Source organism: Peromyscus leucopus, chromosome 4, assembly GCF_004664715.2.
Source record: "Peromyscus leucopus breed LL Stock chromosome 4, UCI_PerLeu_2.1, whole genome shotgun sequence".
NCBI lineage: Eukaryota > Metazoa > Chordata > Mammalia > Rodentia > Cricetidae > Peromyscus > Peromyscus leucopus.
The window spans coordinates 41750913-41770458 of record NC_051066.1 but is presented as its reverse complement, the minus strand read 5'-3'; the positions used below and the strand labels follow the sequence as shown (position 1 = coordinate 41770458).

General features: G+C 37.7%; 1 protein-coding gene across 2 annotated transcripts in view; it reads left to right on the top strand.

Moving 5' to 3' along the window:
- Positions 1–6362, top strand: part of Grb14 (growth factor receptor bound protein 14) — a 112256-nt gene extending 105894 nt beyond the window's left edge. For both annotated transcript variants that reach the window (XM_028861445.2, XM_028862051.2), the window contains 5 exons: positions 2262–2378; positions 2482–2554; positions 2697–2784; positions 4738–4831; positions 5984–6362. In XM_028861445.2, the coding sequence (XP_028717278.1) occupies positions 2262–2378; positions 2482–2554; positions 2697–2784; positions 4738–4831; positions 5984–6130 (519 nt within the window). In that variant the 3' untranslated portion in view covers positions 6131–6362. The remainder of the gene's footprint in view (positions 1–2261; positions 2379–2481; positions 2555–2696; positions 2785–4737; positions 4832–5983) is intronic.
- The last annotated feature ends 13184 nt before the right edge of the window (positions 6363–19546 follow it).

Genomic DNA, 19546 nt, shown 5'->3' with positions numbered 1-19546 from the left:
ACTCCAGGCATTGGTTGTTTTATTTTCAGAGAATATAAAGCAAAGAATTAGCAATAAAACAAAACAAACAAACAAACAAATGGATGACCTTCTTACTTATCTAAGGCGGTCTTCATTTTATGGCCCTATCTGTGGTTCAGGTTCATGCTCGTCATCCCCATTTTTCCATGTGTCTTCCCAAAGAAGGGAAAGGGTGATGCATTGAACACAGATATTTTAATAGTATGGAAATGTCTGAATTATTATCCCACTAAATTTTACTTTCTAAATAAAATTAGAGTTGAGACAAGGGATCTTCAAAATAGATGTTCAAGTTGGTTCCATCATAAAACATGAGTACTTTTATTCAGCAACTATGATACATTTTAGAATGATAAAACACTGTAAAAAGCAGATTTCTCAGTGCTTTCAAATTCCTGACATGGTATTCTTTGGGCTTGGGTGACAATAAATTACCATTCCCTAGAATTCTCAGAAACTTCAAAATTGTGTTCATTTTAAGGATACTTTATATATATATATATATATATATATATATATATATATATATATATATATTATTTTACAATACCATTCAGTTCTACATATCAGCCATGGGTTCCCCTATTCTCTCCCCTCCCACCCCCCCCCCTTACCCCAGCCTACCCTCCATTCCCACCTCCTCCAGGACAAGTCCTCCCCCGAGGACTGCGATCAACCTGGTAGACTCAGTCCAGGGAGGTCCAGTCCCTTCCTCCCAGACTGAGCCAAGTGTCCCTGCATAAGCTCCAGGTTTCAAACAGCCAACTCATGCAATGAGCACAGGACTTGGTCCCACTGCCTAGTTGCCTCCAAAACTGATCAAGCCAATCAACTGTCTCACCTATTCAGAGGGCCTGATCCAGCTGGGGGCCTCTCAGCTTAAGGATACTTTTAAACAATCTCCACACTATTATATTTGGATAGCTAAAATTCATGTTTAAAGACTATGTACATTAAAGATGAATAAAGATAAAACATGAATACTAATTCTAAGTAGATTCTTGTTGACTTAAAATATACCCTTTGTAGATATGAGTTTTATAAAGAGCTATTCCAGGCTGGAGAGATGGCTCAGGGGTTAAGAGCACTGGCTGCTTGTCCATAGGACCGGGGTTTGTTTCTCAGTACCCAAACAGTGGCTCACACATCGTCTCTAACTCCAGTTCTGGGGAATTTAGTCTCTTTTAACCTCTCTGAGCACTATATGCTTGTGCTGCACTGATATACATGCAGATAAAACACAAAATAAAAGGCTATTTTGTAAGTAGTTGAACCTGACATTTAATTGATAATTTTTAAAAAGCTTAGAATTATGAACTAATGGATCATTTTAACATAAAGAGTTATTCTTTGCTCAATAGACATTTTGCCATCTTCCTGGAAAATATGAAGAGCTCGCTTTATTTCGGAGTTCTACTAAATCCATCCATTCATTGTTTACTTAGTTTTCTTGACAGAAAACTCACCGGACTAATGAATGTTAGACCACCACTTTACCTTTTATATATATTTTAACTTTAAAAATTTCTGATTAGCCACATTTGGAATCCTGTAGGAGGCACAGTTTAAAGAAAGCATTGAAGAAACAAGAGTTGTTAAACACACAGGCCTTTTTCCTTCAAAGGGAGAAAATGACTGATGCTTGGTCACCTAACAGCTGGAGTGGATGTTGTCTAACAACCTATGATGTTTTTGCTATTCCATGGAGCCAGCCTCCTGGAAACCCCCAATATCCTGAGCATTGTTTAGGCTCTCATCTCCCAGTGAATAGAACCCATCCTTATGAAAAAAGGTCCCATGTACCTTGCATCATGTATCAACAGAATCCATTCTTGTTCTTATTAAAATCATTCCTCCTTAGGCCCTTCCCCTGAGTACTGTATATCAGTCAATAGAACCTATTCTTATAATAAAGGTCACGGGAGTTCCTAGGTAGCTATGCCTAAAGCTTTGTTGTGGTAGTTGTCATGTGGAGACTTCCCCCAAAGTTTTTCTGTGCTTAAATATGTAGGAGAAATAAACTGTGAGGTCAGACTCTGGAAGTTTTGACCCAGCACCTGCTAAAGTGGTGCAGATCTTCACCTTGCAAGGGTCATTTCCCTGCTGGCCATGACACTTGCAGGGTCCCTGACAGAATCCCAGTCCAGAGTGGACACATATGGACAGAAAAAAAAGAAGGTTAGTGGTAAAATATATATTGATAGTTCAAATGTTTTTGTTCTATTGTTTGCATTTTTCAGAGAAGCATATCAGAGAATTCCCTCGTAGCAATGGACTTCTCAGGTCAGAAGAGCAGAGTGATAGACAACCCCACTGAAGCTCTTTCAGTTGCTGTGGAGGAAGGACTCGCTTGGAGGGTACAAATAACTTCATTTTTCTCAAATGGTTCTGACTTGAGTCATTTCACCCGAGAAGTTGAGATTTTATTTTTGTTTGTTTCTTTTTTTTTTCTTTGCTCAGAAGAAAGGATGTTTGCGCCTGGGGAATCATGGTAGCCCCACTGCCCCATCCCAGAGCTCTGCTGTGAATATGGGTATGTCTACTTTCAGTGTTTGTCAATCAGTTGGTGGAAAACCAGACTGATGTTCCTCCAGATAGAGTTGCATGGGATAAGATGGGAAGTGCATGTAACGAAATCATGATCATGTCAGACAAACAAACTTGTCTTCCTGCAGCTATCCATCGGTCCCAGCCATGGTTTCATCACAAAATTTCTAGAGATGAAGCTCAGCAGCTGATTATCCGGCAGGGGCCTGTGGATGGGTAAGTTTGATATTTGCAGTTTGAGTGATAATGTTTGGATTGTTCCCCCTATGAATGATGATTACGTAGCACATACTAAGAAATTTTAATTTTGGCTTATCACAAAGGAGCGGTACTTTTGTTCTATAAGCACAGTTATCACAGTATTATAGCAGTATTTAATATTTGTGCATAAATAACCAAATAACTGGATACTTTATCTTTGACCAATTGGCATTAATATCCATTTTGTTTGTGTGAATGCCATCATCTCAGATACTACTGGATGAGTGGTAGCATTCAAATCTCTTTGATGTATCAACATTTTGGTTTGTATATATAATAGATATAATCCCTAATATATTTTATAGCATGGTGTTGTCTTAAATTGGGTTTCTTGGATAAATTGCAAAATACATTAATTGTAAATTTTTTTGTGTGTATATTTTGAATTCTTGCCCCATTTATATTTCTTTTTATGTCTCTAAAATAGTATGTACCTATAAAATTTCTTTTTGGTGATATCTCTTATTATTTTTAATGAGTATAAGAGAGGAAGATAAAATAAATTGTCAAACATTAATAATCAGAAGGATTTTCTGTTTCACTTGGTATATTTCATTCACTTAGTATAATTTTACCCAGATTTCTTTCTGAAATATAGAGCAAATTGGGGAGGTGGGGAGGGTTGCGTTGGTATTTGAAAGGAAAGAAAGTATCCATTTAAACAAGCACCAAGATTGACTTAAGATGTTGACAGTATTGAGGTTTTTTTGACACTGGCATTTAGATAAAGATGCACATTTACACATTTCATTTGACTCTAAGAAGAGATGTGACTATGTTTCTCTACATAGTCCTTGGGGTTATAAATTTGATGAGTCGCAGAGCTACAGAGAAGAGACCAAGAAAAAAAAATACTTACCTAAGTGTTTTAGAAGATTACAATTCCAGTAATTTTAGAGTCCAGTATTTATAAATTAAATAAAATAATTGAATATGTTTCTTTAAATTTTTTTTTTTTGGAAAGATGAGGTGGCTCCAAGTAGCCCACTAGGTGGTGGTGCTGATCTTCTTGAGAAGGGAAGAGAATTACAGCTTGCTTTACCACTGAAATGCCCTTTTGTCTTGTCCTCAGTGATGTCATCTCTGAGTCTTACACAGTACACACACGAAATGGATGCTTGCCTCAGACACTGGCTGCCTCTTTGCCCAGGCACAGTGAGATTAGTATTGGAGTCAGCAGAGGGACAACTACACAGTGTGCTTCCCAATAATTAATACAAAACTGGTTTTGCACAGCACTGCCAGTAAATACGTCTCCCTGCCTGGTAGTCTTTTTTCCTTAGGCCATTAGGCCACATCTTGCTTGTCTAGCCTGACATTATAAAGGTTTTATGCTGAACTCTTCAAGGTTAAAGTGCAGGTTGTTTGGGTGTTTCTTTTACTTAAAACATCTTTACCTAAACATTTCACAAACAATTTCAAGATTAATTTGTTAGAATATATACTGGTAGAAACAAGAGGGCCCACTGGAGAAGAAGGTCAAAAAAAAAAAAAAAACTATTTCATTCCAAATAATTACCTCCTTTCAGCAGCCTGTCATGACCCGTCAGTTAAAATAGTGATGTCCATTCTTTATGATGGATAGCTATGTGGGAGTACCTAGTTTCTCAGTGAGAAAAGGACACAACAGTAATTATTGATGCCACTTTCACATTATATCGGCAGTAGTGATCATGCAACCTGACAAAAGGATTGTATATTTACCCTACTATATTCCATTAGTATAATGACAGTTTTATTGTGCATGTTTATTACCTGTTCTTCGCCAGGTTGGATAGTCTTACCCATTGATGACCCAGTAAAGGAGGCCTCTATTTATATGTATGCTTTCCTGCATTTGTATACAATATATTTCTATGAAATCTGAGTATGAAGAAAGACACAATGAAATTCCTTCTCTCTCTTTAGAGTTTTCTTGGTACGGGACAGTCAGAGTAACCCCAGAACTTTTGTACTGTCAATGAGTCACAGACAAAAGATAAAACACTTTCAAATCATACCGGTAAGTAATTGTGACTTCAGGTTCATGGATTGGAGATGTTCTTAATGCATACGCTTTGGGAAACTTTGGTTTTCTTTTGTTCCTTTTATTAAATACAATTTGGGAGCTTGTACTTTGACTAGAGTTAAGTTTGGCAGAAATGGTTTTATGAGCCTGAATTAATATAAGAAATACAGGAATTGTAAAAATTAAATTTCTCCTTTTCCACAAAATATGATTTAGCAATACTGTGTAGACCTCATGCCACCTATTGTTAAAGGCCACTAAAAAGTCCTCCTTTTGAATGTCACTAACAGATTTTTACAAAGCAGTTCTTGAAAGCCCTCTTTGTTTCCTTCCTCCTCTCAAAAATATATGCTTTTGATGTTTCCCATTAACTTCTTTTTAGCCATAAAGAAATCAAAGATGTGGCATAGCTAACGGGTATCTAAATTAGTCTTAGAACATTAAGAAAATCTTTGTCATAGCCTGCTTTGGTGTTTCTGCCGTATTGCTGATACATGCCTGTATGTGTGCATGTGTGTGGTGTGCACACTGGAAACCCACAGAGTGGCAGAGATAGGATCCCTCCTTAGGAAGCTATTTTGTAAGATTGCTAGAAGTCTGGTGATCACTCCTGAGTTGCCTCTTTCTGGATTTTTCCAATAGCTGAGTAACGTACCCTCCCTGCTTTGTTGATTATTTTTTTAGTATGTGATCAGCAAACCCAGTAAATAAGAAGTGATCCATGCCCAAACGCATGACTAAAACAAAAAAAAAAAAAAAGAAGAAGAAAATGAAAACAACTCTAAGTGAAAACATTGAAGTTTTTTACTTAGTAAAGAGTACAGAATCCTCACTGTTGATAGGCAATCAATATGTTATCATTATATAGAACACTGGGAAAATTAGGAGAGAAAGAATCAGACTACTTAATCAAAAAATAGATACTGCTTTCAAATGCAAGAGATGTTCCCAGGAAAAGTGGCCATGGGGCTGTTTTCATGGTCCTTAGTTTTATATGCTTGTTGATTTAGTCTTATGAAAATGTAGTGTGCAGAGGACTATACTTGCTGTTCGGAGTATTTATCACCTCCTTTGTTTTGTTTTAAAACATTTGCTCATTTGGTCATTGTTTTTCCTTTCACTGGCTTGTTGCTTGTCCTCGTGAAGATGGAAGATGATGGTGAGATGTTCCACACCCTGGATGAAGGCCACACAAAGTTCACAGATCTCATCCAGCTGGTGGAGTTCTACCAGCTCAACAGGGGTGTCCTTCCTTGCAAGTTGAAACATTACTGTACTAGGATGGCTCTTTAGCCAATCTGTATGTGACTCACTAAGAAAAAAAAAAAATGGAAGAAAAAGGTTGCAAAGAAGAATGTTTAAGGAGAGATATAACAAATAGGCTGAAATTAAACCATGGTGAAAAGAATATTTCACCTTTGAGTTACAAAACGGTCATGCATTGAAAATTATTGAAGACTTGGATTGGTATTACACTCATTACTTAGAATTTATTAGTTAAAATTAAATCTTAGTTAAAAAATGACTTGTTTGTGTTCTTGTGTGATTATCCACTCCTATGGTATTTTGCTAAATGTGCAACTTTAAGCAGCGAATTGTCTTTATTTACTTTCATAGCATCCAAGTTTTCATTATGCAATATGAAGGAGAAGTTGGGGGTTGATACAGGGTTTGGAAGCACATACTTTAGACCCTGCCCTGATGAGGCAACGACATAACAGTCATGAGTTCAAGGTCTGACTGTGCTGTAAAGTGACACCTTGTCTCAAAGAACAAGGTGTCGGGATGTAGTCAAGTAGTTCTGCCAATGCTTGAGGTCCTGGGTTTGATCCTCAGCACAGCCAAAAGTGAAAACCAAAAACTGGTTCAGCATAATTTTTTACACACTGTATTTCAGCTACGCTACCTTAAAAATATTAATAAGTATAATAAAAGCTTGAGTTATCAATTAAATGAAACTACCTACAACTTGTTGTTTATAATTATAAACCATTTTGAACTGGATGTATTTCTGAGTTTAAAATAGCCAAAAAGACAGCAAACCATATTGTTAATTGGGAGCTAAATTATTTTTAGAAAAATTGATTTTTGTGATAATTCATAATGTTGTTAAGTCACTAGTTATACAAACTCTTTTAGTAATGTACCCTTAGTTGCATATTATTGAAATATTTTCACTTATTTATTTAGTTATTTAATTTTTTGCTTGGGTGGAGTGATTTATCTTTAAGGAAATAATCAAAACATAGAAAAGGTTGGCATAATTAACATGTACTTCAAGACATAATCTATGATTCTGTGACTGGTCACCCCAATATTTCACATTTATCTCATGTTCTGGTTTACACCATACTCTAGATCCTTTACCAAATCATCTTCCCAATCAGAGCAGGTGAAATGAAAGGTTTCAAATCTAAAAATCCAAACAGCTAAATCCATTTTTTTTCTCTTCTTTGTGTGTTCTTTTTGTAGCTTCTCACTATGGTAGCTAATCAATTTGCAAACCTGAAACCCTGAGACACTGTCCTCCCTCATCATCTCGAGAGCTTTGGGAAAGAATCCTCTGCCACCACCCCTTCCTCCTTTGGCTCCTCCTCTTTTCTCTCTTCCTCTTGTTTCTTTCTATTTTGATGACTCTTGTTCTCTTTGGGGGCATGTTAATAGTTGTTCTTAAAAAAAAATGACTAGAAACAAACCACCAGCAAGCATTAATATATCTTTTTTTAAAAAAACTGACCTTTGTAACAGCACCATGGGAAAGTTGAAGATTTCTTTAAAAATATTTCAGAAGTGCATACTTTAATCTGAGATAACAGTGATGTATTTTTGGTAACAGAGCATGGAAAATATTCCCAGGATGCTATTAAAATCAGTCATCACTGAGATATAATTGTTGTCAAACTTACGTTGAAAGCTTAACTCCCGAAGAACTAAAACATAGGCCATTTGTCTGTGATAAAATACTGGTCTGGCTGGGCGGTGGTGGCACACGCCTTTAACCCCAGCACTCGGGAGGCAGAGGCAGGTGGATCTCTGTGAGTTCGAGGCCAGCCTGGTCTACAAAGCGAGTTCCAGGAAAGGCGCAAAGCTACACAGAGAAACCTTGTCTCGAAAAACAAAAACAACAACAACAACAACAACAACAATCCTGGTTTGGTCTCTTGGAAGGCATAAAAATACAAGATCATCAAGTGTATCAGTCCCTCTTCACCTTCCAGAACAGGTCTGAGTAGATCTGATTTATTTCCAATTTATAAATAACACATTATGTTTTGAGTTAGAATACATTTTATTATTTTTGTAGACAGTCCAAATAGATAATATGATAAAACTATGCTGTTCGCAATACTAAATCCTAATCAATTGACCAATTTGTGTTTGTCTTTGTTATTTATGTCTCTGACTGTATTCATAATTTACAGATATTATAAGTCAAAGAAAATTATTGAGGAACAGTTGGTGAAGGGAAATCATTAGTTTTTATTCCTTCTGAAAATGTGTTTGTGGGGGTGAATTTAATGTGATGTTAAATCTGATGATGTCAGACACATCCAGTTGCTAGAGAAGTTCAATGTATTCTCTAGAAAATATGAATTGCCTTCAGATTATTTTCCACTTTGATTTAGCTCTGTTCATTCAGTTGGCAGTTTTGGATAAGGGTGAGGATGAATCAATCTCATTCTTCTCTGTCTGTTCACATGTTGCAGCAGTATGCTCTACTCCTTCAGAGAGGGGAGGATAGGGCACCTGTTCTCTGTCCTTTTTTGTCCTCTGAAACTTAAGGATAAGAGCATTATTAAGAAATATTTAAATATCCAAGAAAACAGGATAATAATTATTAGGAGTGTTTTATTTAAAATTGCTTGTTTCTGTTAGAATATAGGCCTTGACTAATATGAATAGACTAGTTTGGTATTTTGGTTTAGCTTACTTCCAGAGTGCTTACCATTAATTAATCAGAGTCCTCTAAGGCCTCTGACTTTTGAACACCAACAATGATAACTGTAGACATTTTAATTGTATGTTTAGTCCTCAGATTATACTGTTTATGAGGAGGAAGAATTGTTATTGCAAAGTTACAGAGCAGTTCCCAGAGCTGGCCTCCCTATTTAAAAAGCTGTTCTCTCTATTGCCAGACATTTGTAAGCTCTAAGGTGCTCTGGATTCATCCAGTGGCTAGGTGAAGCTTATGGACACCTTTCATAGAATGCCTTGAAATGTGAATGATAAATAGAATTCAAACTAATTATGTAGATATATAGTTCTGTATCTTCCTGCATCTAGATGACCTCAGTGCAAACCCTGATATACGGTTTCTTTCTGTGTCTACTTCTGGAACAGTGTTTTCTATTTTCATGTAAATCCTCTAGGTTTCTACCTTGTGTTTTCTAGAAGCTCAGTGGGTGACTCACAGTTCTACTTATACTACCAGTAGGGTAGAATAATTTTTTTGAACACAAGGTCCTTATAACATTTGCTGAACATTCATCGACAGCTCCATGCCTACTCTGGGATGTATCATCTTTGCCAGTCTTGGCTCCCACTTTGCCCATCTGTGATGTTTAGGAATGCACATAATTGGGGTACTACTAGTAATGTCTCCATCTGAATGTTCCTTGGGCTGTAAGTTTGGTATTTGCATAAAAGAAAGGCCAAACTCTTGGCTGAGCATGTTTATGAAATAATCACCTTGAAATATATTGCAGAAATTTCTCAAGTGTGTTTCTTTCCAGTATAAATGCACATTTTGTAGCTGTAATGCCATGTGATCAGTTCTTCATCATGCCAGTTTCCCTACTAAGTTTACAAAATTCCCAACTTTCTAATTCAGCCTCACTCAATACACAAGCAGTAGGAATCAGGGTTAAGATGATAGTTCAGGCTTTACAGTATGTGGGTTTGAATTCCAAACCATTTCCAGTGGCTGTGTAGCCCTAGCCAAATAAGTTTTTTTCAGCTCTGTAGAGTGTTCCACTACTGCTACCACCACTATCATCCTTATCATCACCACTACTTCTTAAATTGTCTTGAAAGTTAATTAAAATCACTCATTCCCGACAGTGGTTGCACACCTTTATTCCCAGCACTTGGGAGGCAGAAGCAGGCAGATCTCTGAGTTTGAGACCAACCTATTCTACAGAGTGAGTTCCAGGACAGTCAAGGCTACACAGAGAAGCCTGTCTTGACAAACAAACAACAAACACACAAAAAACGACTCATGAAAATTGTTTAGCAAATTGTTTAGAATCTCAATTTAGAATTTATATTGCATTATTGACTGTACATTAGGTCCACTGCTTCCCAGAGACATCCCTCTTTTTGTATAGTAACATGGCTTTGCTACCCCTCTTTGGCACTTCATGCAGGAGCAATACATTGCACTTTGTATGGTGTGCCTCTATCCTTGGTCTAGGCTCCCTCCAAGGCTGTCTCTTGAGCACTGTTCTTGGTCCTGCTCCTAACTTCTGTAGGGCTGGCGAGGATAGCCAGACTGTTTGTACCAGATCCTACAGAAGTCCTTAATTGCTTTCACCCGCTACATAGCACAACGAAGATGAATTTGGCATCTCAAGCGTCGAATCCTCCATCCAAGTTATGGTGACTGATACAATAGGAAATACAGAAGGATGAAAACTCATTTTGGAGACATTGCATGGACAGTGTGGAGAAAGAGGGAATGCCAGGTTAGGTGGGGAAGGTGAAAGAACGCTTCCTAGTGCTTTTTTTCAATACTGAGGGATTAGGAAACTGCACACAAATGCCATTCCTCAGCCTGGTTCTATGCTCAGGCCTTGCCTTGCCACCTTTGGAAGCTTTTGCAATTAGGAGCAGAAAATGCTGTTATTGCCTATGTGCTTGTTCCATTCCCTCCAGGATGGACTGAGTGCTTGTTATGTGACAGCCACTTTTAGACATGCAAAGGTGAGTATCAAGCTATGGCATCGGCCCTAGAAGGCAGATTAAGTGCTGCACTTTAGACAACAGGGGGACATTAACTATGCTTGAAAGAAGATGGGGAAAGTGAAGTTGGGTCCTGGAAGGCTAGTAGGAGGTAGTTATACAAAGCCTCTGGCAAGGAATTGTACAGTGTCATCGGAGGACTGCGGGACAGTGCCAGGCAGCGTAGAAATGCTGTGGATAGAAGTTAAGAGGTTTTCAGCACATGATAGTAGCCTCATGGTGACTGAAGTACACAGGCTATGACAACAGAAGAGTTGTGGAAAATAGGACTTGAAAGCCTTCTGCATTAGAGCATTTTGCTGTGAGACAAAGAGGGTTTTGCCTTTGTTAAGTGAGACTACAGTTAAGTGGTTCAGTTTTTTTATTCCATTTTTTATCTATTAGACATTGTAAGTAGGATTTATTCTTTCATTCAACTTTACATCTTTTTTTTCATCTCTAAAATAAGATAATGGACAAACTTTTTCTACATGTATCTTAAAGTTGGTTTAATGGCCTGGAGTTAGAAAGGGAGTTGTTGATGAGTTGACTAAAGCTGGAGAAGGGAATTGAGAGGGATGATGGGAGAAAGAAGCTTTTGCAATATATTTTATGACATTGTAATAATCAGAAGAGCCTGCTTAAGAGCCATGGCATGAAAATAGAGTTGTTTGGAGGGCATAGTAAGAGATTGGAAGAGAGGGATGAGGGAGAAAGAAAGAGCTAAGGATACTAGGAGAATAAATGGTGGTGATGAAAAGAAATGAATTTAACAAATGAACTCAGAATTTTTAGAGAGCAAAAACTGGTTTCATGTAGGCCTCCTCACACAGGAAGGTGAAGTCTTAGGGTAGATGCTTATGGGAGTAGTGACATACAGGGAACTTGTTTCTCTCTGGAAGAACAGAGTCAGAACACAAGAGTGAGGGAGGGGAGCAGTTAGAAAAAAGGAGGGAATTCAAGGGTGGGGCCGTTGGGCCCTGAGGAGAAAGGTGGCTGCTGGGAAAGCAGAGTTTTATGGGTGAAGAAGTAAGCAGTGGACAGGTGGGGTTCTCTAAGCACATGGGGAAAGGTCCACAGCAAAAAATAACAAAGTATATTTGAAAACTAGATGAAGGCCAGTATCATTGGCATGGTACGTGGGGAGGGAAAAACAAGGAAGGTAAAAGTGAAGCTGTAGGTGACAGCCAACCATTGATTCTTATAGATCATGGGATGTGGTTTGGGCTTCATTCTGAGGGAAATGGGGAGGCTATGAATTTTAAACAACCCAGATAAGATTTATGTCAGGATAGGGCCCCTCTTGATGCTTCCCAGATCATGGATGGGAAGCAGGCAATAGTAGATGCCTCCAACAGAACCATTTATTTATTTCATGAAAAATTTAAACCATCCAAGCAGGGGATTGGTCATAATCATAATGCATAATCCCATGTATGCTTATACGGGTATGGAAAATTTTCTTCAACTTTTGAGGAAAGTTTATCTCTGTGAGTGTGTGTCAGTGTCAGAATGTTCACAAACATGGTAGGTAGCACAGACAGTTGAGTCTGCTGTCCCTGTCACATAAAAGCCACCGGATATTAAGGTATCTTTATATTTTATTTTATTTTTGTGCTTTTTAAATTAGTGATTATACTTTTAATAATATGAAAAATTCATATTCCATAAATATATAATATACAGGGAAATATTATTCAAAGAATATTCTTGATTCTTTCCTAAATTTGACTTTATTTGATTGCCATTAATAGATTTGAACTTGAATTGTTTTCTCTAAAGTCCACATTTAGAAAACTTTTTAGCCAACAATCTAGACTCATTAATTCCCATTAATTGTGACGGTTGATGAATGTGTACAGCAGAAGCCTGAATATTCCTTATGGGAAGAAAAGAAATGAAGCATCAAGAGGGGTCCTATCATGACATAAATCTTACCTTGGTTGTTTAAAATCCATAGCCTTCCCATTTCCCTCAGAATGAAGCCCAAACCGTATCCCATGGTCTATAAGAATCTATGGTCAGCTGTCACCTGCAGCTATGTTTACCTTAGGCAGTAGTCTTTGTAACTGGCAGGAGCTGGAGAATTTTCATTGAGAGGATTGGCTTTTTAACTTCTGAGATGAGACTAGCTCTCAGTTTTTCATCTTGGAGGACTGGTAAAGAGTAACAAGTGCTTCACCAGGAAGCTCCCCAGGCCTCTGTCAGCTGTAGCATCCTGAACACACAAGAATGAGATTCACAGAGCCTGAAGGTTGAGCAAAGCTTCTGAACAGACAGTAATGTCTTGTTGATGAACATCACAGTATGACAACATGTTAATCAGGCTAAAAGAAAATAACTTATCTGGAATTGTAATCTATGGGGCTAATTTTCAGTTCTCTCAGAAAATAAAAAAAAAGTGTTTCTGTAAGTTCTAGATGTGGTCTCCTCTCCCCACCCCACAGCCCTAGTCCCCTAATACCTTTCCTTGGTTTCTCATAGAAAATAGCTTAGCCTTTGGACTTTCTTGCCCTTGTGTGTCTTATCTTCTTGGAACCTTTCAAAATTGTCCTTTACTCCATGCCACAATTATGAACTTAAATTTATTAAATTGGTGCTTTCATGTAAGTTCCAGAATCCTGTGCATTAGTTGAAATCATCTATGATGCTCCTGAAGAACTGGGAGCTTAGTTGCTGGATTTAGAGAGAGAGAGATGCAGCTGCCACTCATTAGTTAACTGTTATCAAGATTGTTGAAGGTGCCACCAAGTCCTCCCCTCTACCCACCAGTCCTCAGAAGCTATAAGATGGTGCTTAAAAACAATTCACACAATAGGAAATATCTTCATGAGCAAAAAATTAGGTAACATTAGGACAAATCTAATCATCCGGAGTTTTATAACTTGCAGATGACACAATACTGTACGTACTGGTGATACAGTGAGAATGCCCTGTGTATTATGCCTTAACATTTCATGCTAGTTACCTTCATCTAGCTAAGCTAAATTCATTTTGGACACTTAGCTATGTTTTTTGCAAGTGGTCATAAGTGACTATGATCTTCTATGTGCTTTATGCACTGCCTGAAAGGTTTGGGAAATAGTTTTAGAAGATTATGCATGTGTGGGCATATTGCGTGTGTGTGTTGTGTGTGTGTGTGTGCACATGCAGGTGTGTTCATGTATGTGGAAGGTGGCAGAAGTCGATGTTAGGTTATTTCCTTCAGTAGCTGTCCACCTCATGTGTAGACAAAGATTGCCGCTGAGCCTGGAGCTCACTGATTTGGCTAGATTAGCTGGTTATTGAACTTCCAGAAACTGCCTGTCTCTACCCCTACCTTTCATCCACCGTTATGGAAACAGGCCATCACACTGGCTTTTTATGTGGGTGCTGGGCATTGGGGCTCAGGTCTCCATGCTTCTGCAACATGTACTTTATCTACATGGCATCTCCTCAACCCCATTAATAAGTTTTGATTGACATGGTTATGAGGTTTTAGGAAGTGCCAGAGTATAAATATATAGTTTCTGAAGACTTTGGTCCCACTGATGAGGTTGAATCTCTGTTGCATGCATGTTTGCAATTCTGATATTGGAACACTGATGGCGAAAGTGTCAACATTAATACAGTGTTCCTCGAGGTGTGCTTTGCAAACTAAATACATGAGAAACTCAGTGTCTAGAGCTGCAATGGTGCTATCAAATTTGTAGTGGCAATAAGCCTTCCAGATCATTCCTATTCACTTGAGAATCAAACTCAACTTTAGATTCAGTTCTAAATTTTGAGAATCTTAATTTATCTGATGTTTCCTGGCCCACTGGTCTTTTTCCAAATCACAGTAGCAAGAAAATCTACCAAATTCTCAACACTGTGAGATGACAAAATGGATGTTCATTGAGAAACACTGGAAATACTTTCTCTGCTCATTTGGTTTTTCTTATCTCAAACTCAGAACAGTAAGATATCTTATCAGATCCACTTTACACAGAACAGTTGCCATCTACGACTGAATTACAAGGTTTTGAAATCACACATTTGGTGAACTAAATGCAATGGTACCACATAGGTGGTACAACTGCGGTCAACATCAAAGAAGACAAACACAACATGCAAAAACTACCAATTCTCTTTTACAGTCTTTGCAGTACCGAGCCAAAGAAACCAGGCGATGTTAGTGGACAGCCAGTGGGTGTCACCAGTGCGCCACGGATTTGTGGAACCAAGTGTTTTCCCTAGTACCTCTCAGGATTAACTGGCTGGTGGTCTTGTACCTCATAACATCCAATATGTTTTTCCCTTCCCTTATAAATTATTGACTGACTCTGTGCCAATTAGTCCTACCAGTTGGTAGGTTTGTTATCAAGTTAAGCTTCAAGACAAGAACCTGGACTCAAACGATTAAAAATTTAGAAGCAGTTGATTAAATATGCAGCTAGTCTGTGAAGTTACTTCTTGAAACTATTATATTGTCTTTTAATACTAATGATTTGTCTAATTAATAAAAAAAGCTTTAAAGTGTGTAAGAAGTGAGGCTTTTGAGAGAATGAGGAGGATAAATGTCAAGAAGTAGGAATATTGTTAGGACACATATACTATGCAAGATAGTTACAGCTATTTTAAGAAATGAAACCCTTTTCAGAAAATTCTGTATTGTAGAACATCACAATGGTTATGGAAATTTCACTTTCAACAGATGAATGATCTGAGAGCTAATTAAGTAGATTTTGTAAATGATATGTTTTTGCTTCAATTAAAAATCTCAATGACTGCTGTGGATTTTGCAACTTGAAAGTCTGTTGTGCTGTCAGCAGCAAGACAGGGATGTCCCCATCACACGAGCCCACTGTTGAGACTCCAGCCCCTGGCTTACAATGCATCTTTATTTTAGTTGACAATAGAGTTAAGATATTTGCCTAAGCAACTCGGATTGTCAGCTTTTAGGTTTTAAAATGTATGTATCTCCAGGTCATGGCTGCTTTGCCGCTGTGGGCAAGAGTTAAGATTCAGCCCAGATCTTGCCACTGTCAGTAACAGACAAGCCATTGAAACTTCTGGTGCTTGTTTCCTTCGCCTGTGTTATTGCACAAATTAAGCAAGGGTAGGGCTAACTAGTAATGGGTTTCTCTGCTACGTGTTCAGTCCTATCACTGGTTCTTTGATTAGGTAATTCTCATTGAAAAAAAATCCTGTAAGGGTAGTTGTGCTGTTCTGACACCACAGAGAAAAAACAAAAACAAAAACAAAACAAACCCAAAAAACAGAAAAGGGCTGAAGCTTGCTTTCAAGTCATGGGGTATTTGATTCAGTAACCTTAGATTTCAAAATGGTCCTCTTCAGTAGATAATGCTGTTGCCATGCTTTCTAAGGCCCAGGCATTGCAGTGAATACACTCCATGGGTAGTACATTCACTAAAGGCTGGAAGTGCATGCCTCAATGTGAGCGCCATTGATACCTAAGTTGGATATTACTGGACAGAAAGTATCTGTCAAGCCTCTTCCAGAGCCCTTTGAAGTGGGCCCTGTCTGTGCTGATCCATGGGATTAAATCTAGTAGCCTACATTTGAGACACTGTGGAGTCAGGGCCATGTGGAGCATTAATGTTTATTGGTTAACCTTTGGAACACAATTATACGACAGGAGAAAATGTTCTCAATCTTAAAGATGGAAAAAAACAACAACAGCAGGTAGGTGTGTGTGATTAATTCCCTCCAGGCCAGCCTGAACTCTAGGGGGACCACCTTTTCTCACACTAAACCATGGATATAACTTTGTATGCAGTTGTATTAACCCCACTTCTACTGTAGAAAGAAATGTGCAGTTGCAGTGAACATCAAGGAAAGACGACTGTTTTCATAATTAAAGGGCTTGTTAGGTTGTTAGTAACTATGTGTTCTAAATGCACAATATGATTTGATTTGTGGTAAAGTACTAGAGTAAATAACATGGCAACTATTAGAAGATTTTAAGTCTTAGGAACCCAAATTATTTATTTACCAAAAATGTGTTGGTAGCATGGATTTATTTGTATATTTGATGGATATTTTTTTAAAGCTACGTATTTTGTAGTTGCTCAAATGTGCTGATTTTCGATGGCCTGATGGTGGTTATCTCTATTATCTTTTCTTTTAAAATTTGGTCTATAGAGTCTTTGAATGGGGAACCTTGCCACTAGATACTTTAGTGGGATAGGATTTGTGGGTGACAGTATGTACTGGGGAGAGGGAAAAGAAGACCATACATCTCAGCCCCAGAAAGACTGAGGGGCCAAGCCTGCTTATTAACTTTGTGACTTGAGATGAATAACTTTTCTGCACTTAGGTTTCCTTTCACAAAAAGATTGTCATATAAATCCAGATGATATACACAAAGCGGAAGGCCTAGGTTGTAGAATAAAATCCTTCAATAAATTATATTTTCTATGTCCTTTTCTTTCTCTTTTCTCTTTGTGAATGTAACAGCCATTCCATGAGTTTTAGTTTAAAGGAAACATGACCACTACTGTAATCATGTGACTTTTAAAGCCACATAAGGATTATCATGTCCATTCTTATTATGTTTTTTCACTGTCATGTATTCTAATTGTTTTTCCCCCCTAAGGTTGCTGTAGTAGGAGAGTACTTACCTTGCATGCATGATCCTTGGTTTGTGCTCAGTAGCAATACTACACTCAAAAAAGAGTACACAAATATAAATAGCCTGAGCAGTCTGGGCTATGCTTTTGCTGGTTGTTATGTTTGTTCTGGGTAGGTTCCTCTGTCCTCTTTTTGTATGTATTCCCCCAGAAGTAGACATTTTTCTTACCCAGGGTCTCCTTTGCTATTTATAGTCTGACTGTACTCCAGTGAGCAACATAAAATGCACTTTTTCATGGAAACGGTCCAAGAAAAAAAAGTTAGATTTATACAGCAAACTGTTCCCTCAGAAGTTTACATCTCTAAGAACACATTCAAATGTACTTAATGAACTTTGTCAAATTAGTATGTGTTTGGAAGAGACTGGAAGATTGTTTGGGGCAGGGGATGCAATTCATATGCTGCGGTCAGGTCTCTCCATGCTGTCTGTCAAGATAGTCAGGCCAATAAGGTCTGATTTGAATAACAGATACATCTCCCATCAAAACATACCAAAAAATAGAACATAATCATTCCTCAGCATTTACAAATAAGTCTGATGGCTGAAGAGATGGCTTTGTGGTTAAGAGCATTGGTTGCTCTTGCATAGGATCCAGGTTCAATTTTCAGCACTTACATGATGGGTAACAACTGTCTGTTATGGTTCCAGAGGATCTGGCACCCTCTTTAGCCTCTGCACATGGCATGCACGTGGTGCACATACTCAGAAAAACACTCACACATATAAAATAAATATAAATAAAGTAAGAAATAATTCTGGATATTTCTTCTTTCCTTTGCTAGCATTTTTTTTTTTTGTAATATATGAAAATAATCTTCAGCCGGGTGGTGGTGGCGCACGCCTTTAATCCCAGCACTCGGGAGGCAGAGCCAGGCGGATCTCTGTGAGTTCGAGGCCAGCCTGGACTACCAAGTGAGTCCCAGGAAAGGCGCAAAGCTACACAGAGAAACCCTGTCTCCAAAAAAAAAAAAACCAAAAAAAAAAAAATAATCTTCAATTTGTGTGTAAGGTAGTCACGGAAGTTGTTTTGGACCATGCTTTTTATTCTGCTTTTAACATGCCTACTTAACATTTAGTGATCACTTCTTATGTCCCAGGAACTGTCATATGTGGTTAGGAACTGAACTATAAAAAAGACAGGGTTTTTGTCCTTAGAGAACTCACAAAACAAGAAAGAGGTAAAGCTATGAACAGGTAACTATGAAAATATGCTATATATAGAGAGACTGAGATCACATATATAATTACTCTAAATGGGTAACTTTATCCTGCATTTACTGTTGCTATTTTCAAAATAACATGTTCTTATCTTGTATCTTGTCCTTGAAGATTTTAATGGATGTATTCTAAATATTTTATCTTCACTCATACTATTGTTTCCTACCACTCAAGTTCATAAAATCTTCTTTCATATTCTATGCTAAAAATTTTAATATATATACAAGCAAACATATATACTTTTGTATTTATGAATTGTATTCATAAGCCTTCTTTCCATGCACAAAATTACCTTATAGACTCCAATATGTGACAATTTAAAATATCTGAGTCTTAGGTATCATGTTTCCCTGAAGAAATGGACCATGTTTCTTACAGACTGTAAGGAACAGAGTATATGGCTCCCTCTTCAACACAAAGACAATTCAAAATGTTTACGTGATCCTTGACATGTCAAAGATTGCAAATGCACTTCAGATATGGTTGACTGATTCTATAAATGAGTTTTTCCACTTTTATAGTTATATCAACAGACATTTCATTAAATTATACTTAAAGATTTGATGAGATAGGTGCTGGGGAAAGCAAGTCAGCTCAAATTTCATTGTCACGTTGTGATTAGTCTAGGTGTGGTAGAGCCTAAAAGGGTAGTCTTAATCAGCACAATCATTTGCAGGAAGTAATGAAACTTAATAATAAATAATTCCTAGAGACCTCGTTAAGCTGGAACATTATTATCAAACTGAATATATGTGTGGACGGCTGTACCAATAAATTTGAGAGCTATGGACACTTAACTACATAAAATAATGAAGGTTGGCTAAGAGGAACCACTTCTCCTGTACTAGGAGAACGTGTACTCCCTGGCTTTGTTTTCTTTCCCTGTCAAAAAGGGAGAAAGAAGAAGAGGTACTTCTGGTTTTCCACCAAGACGT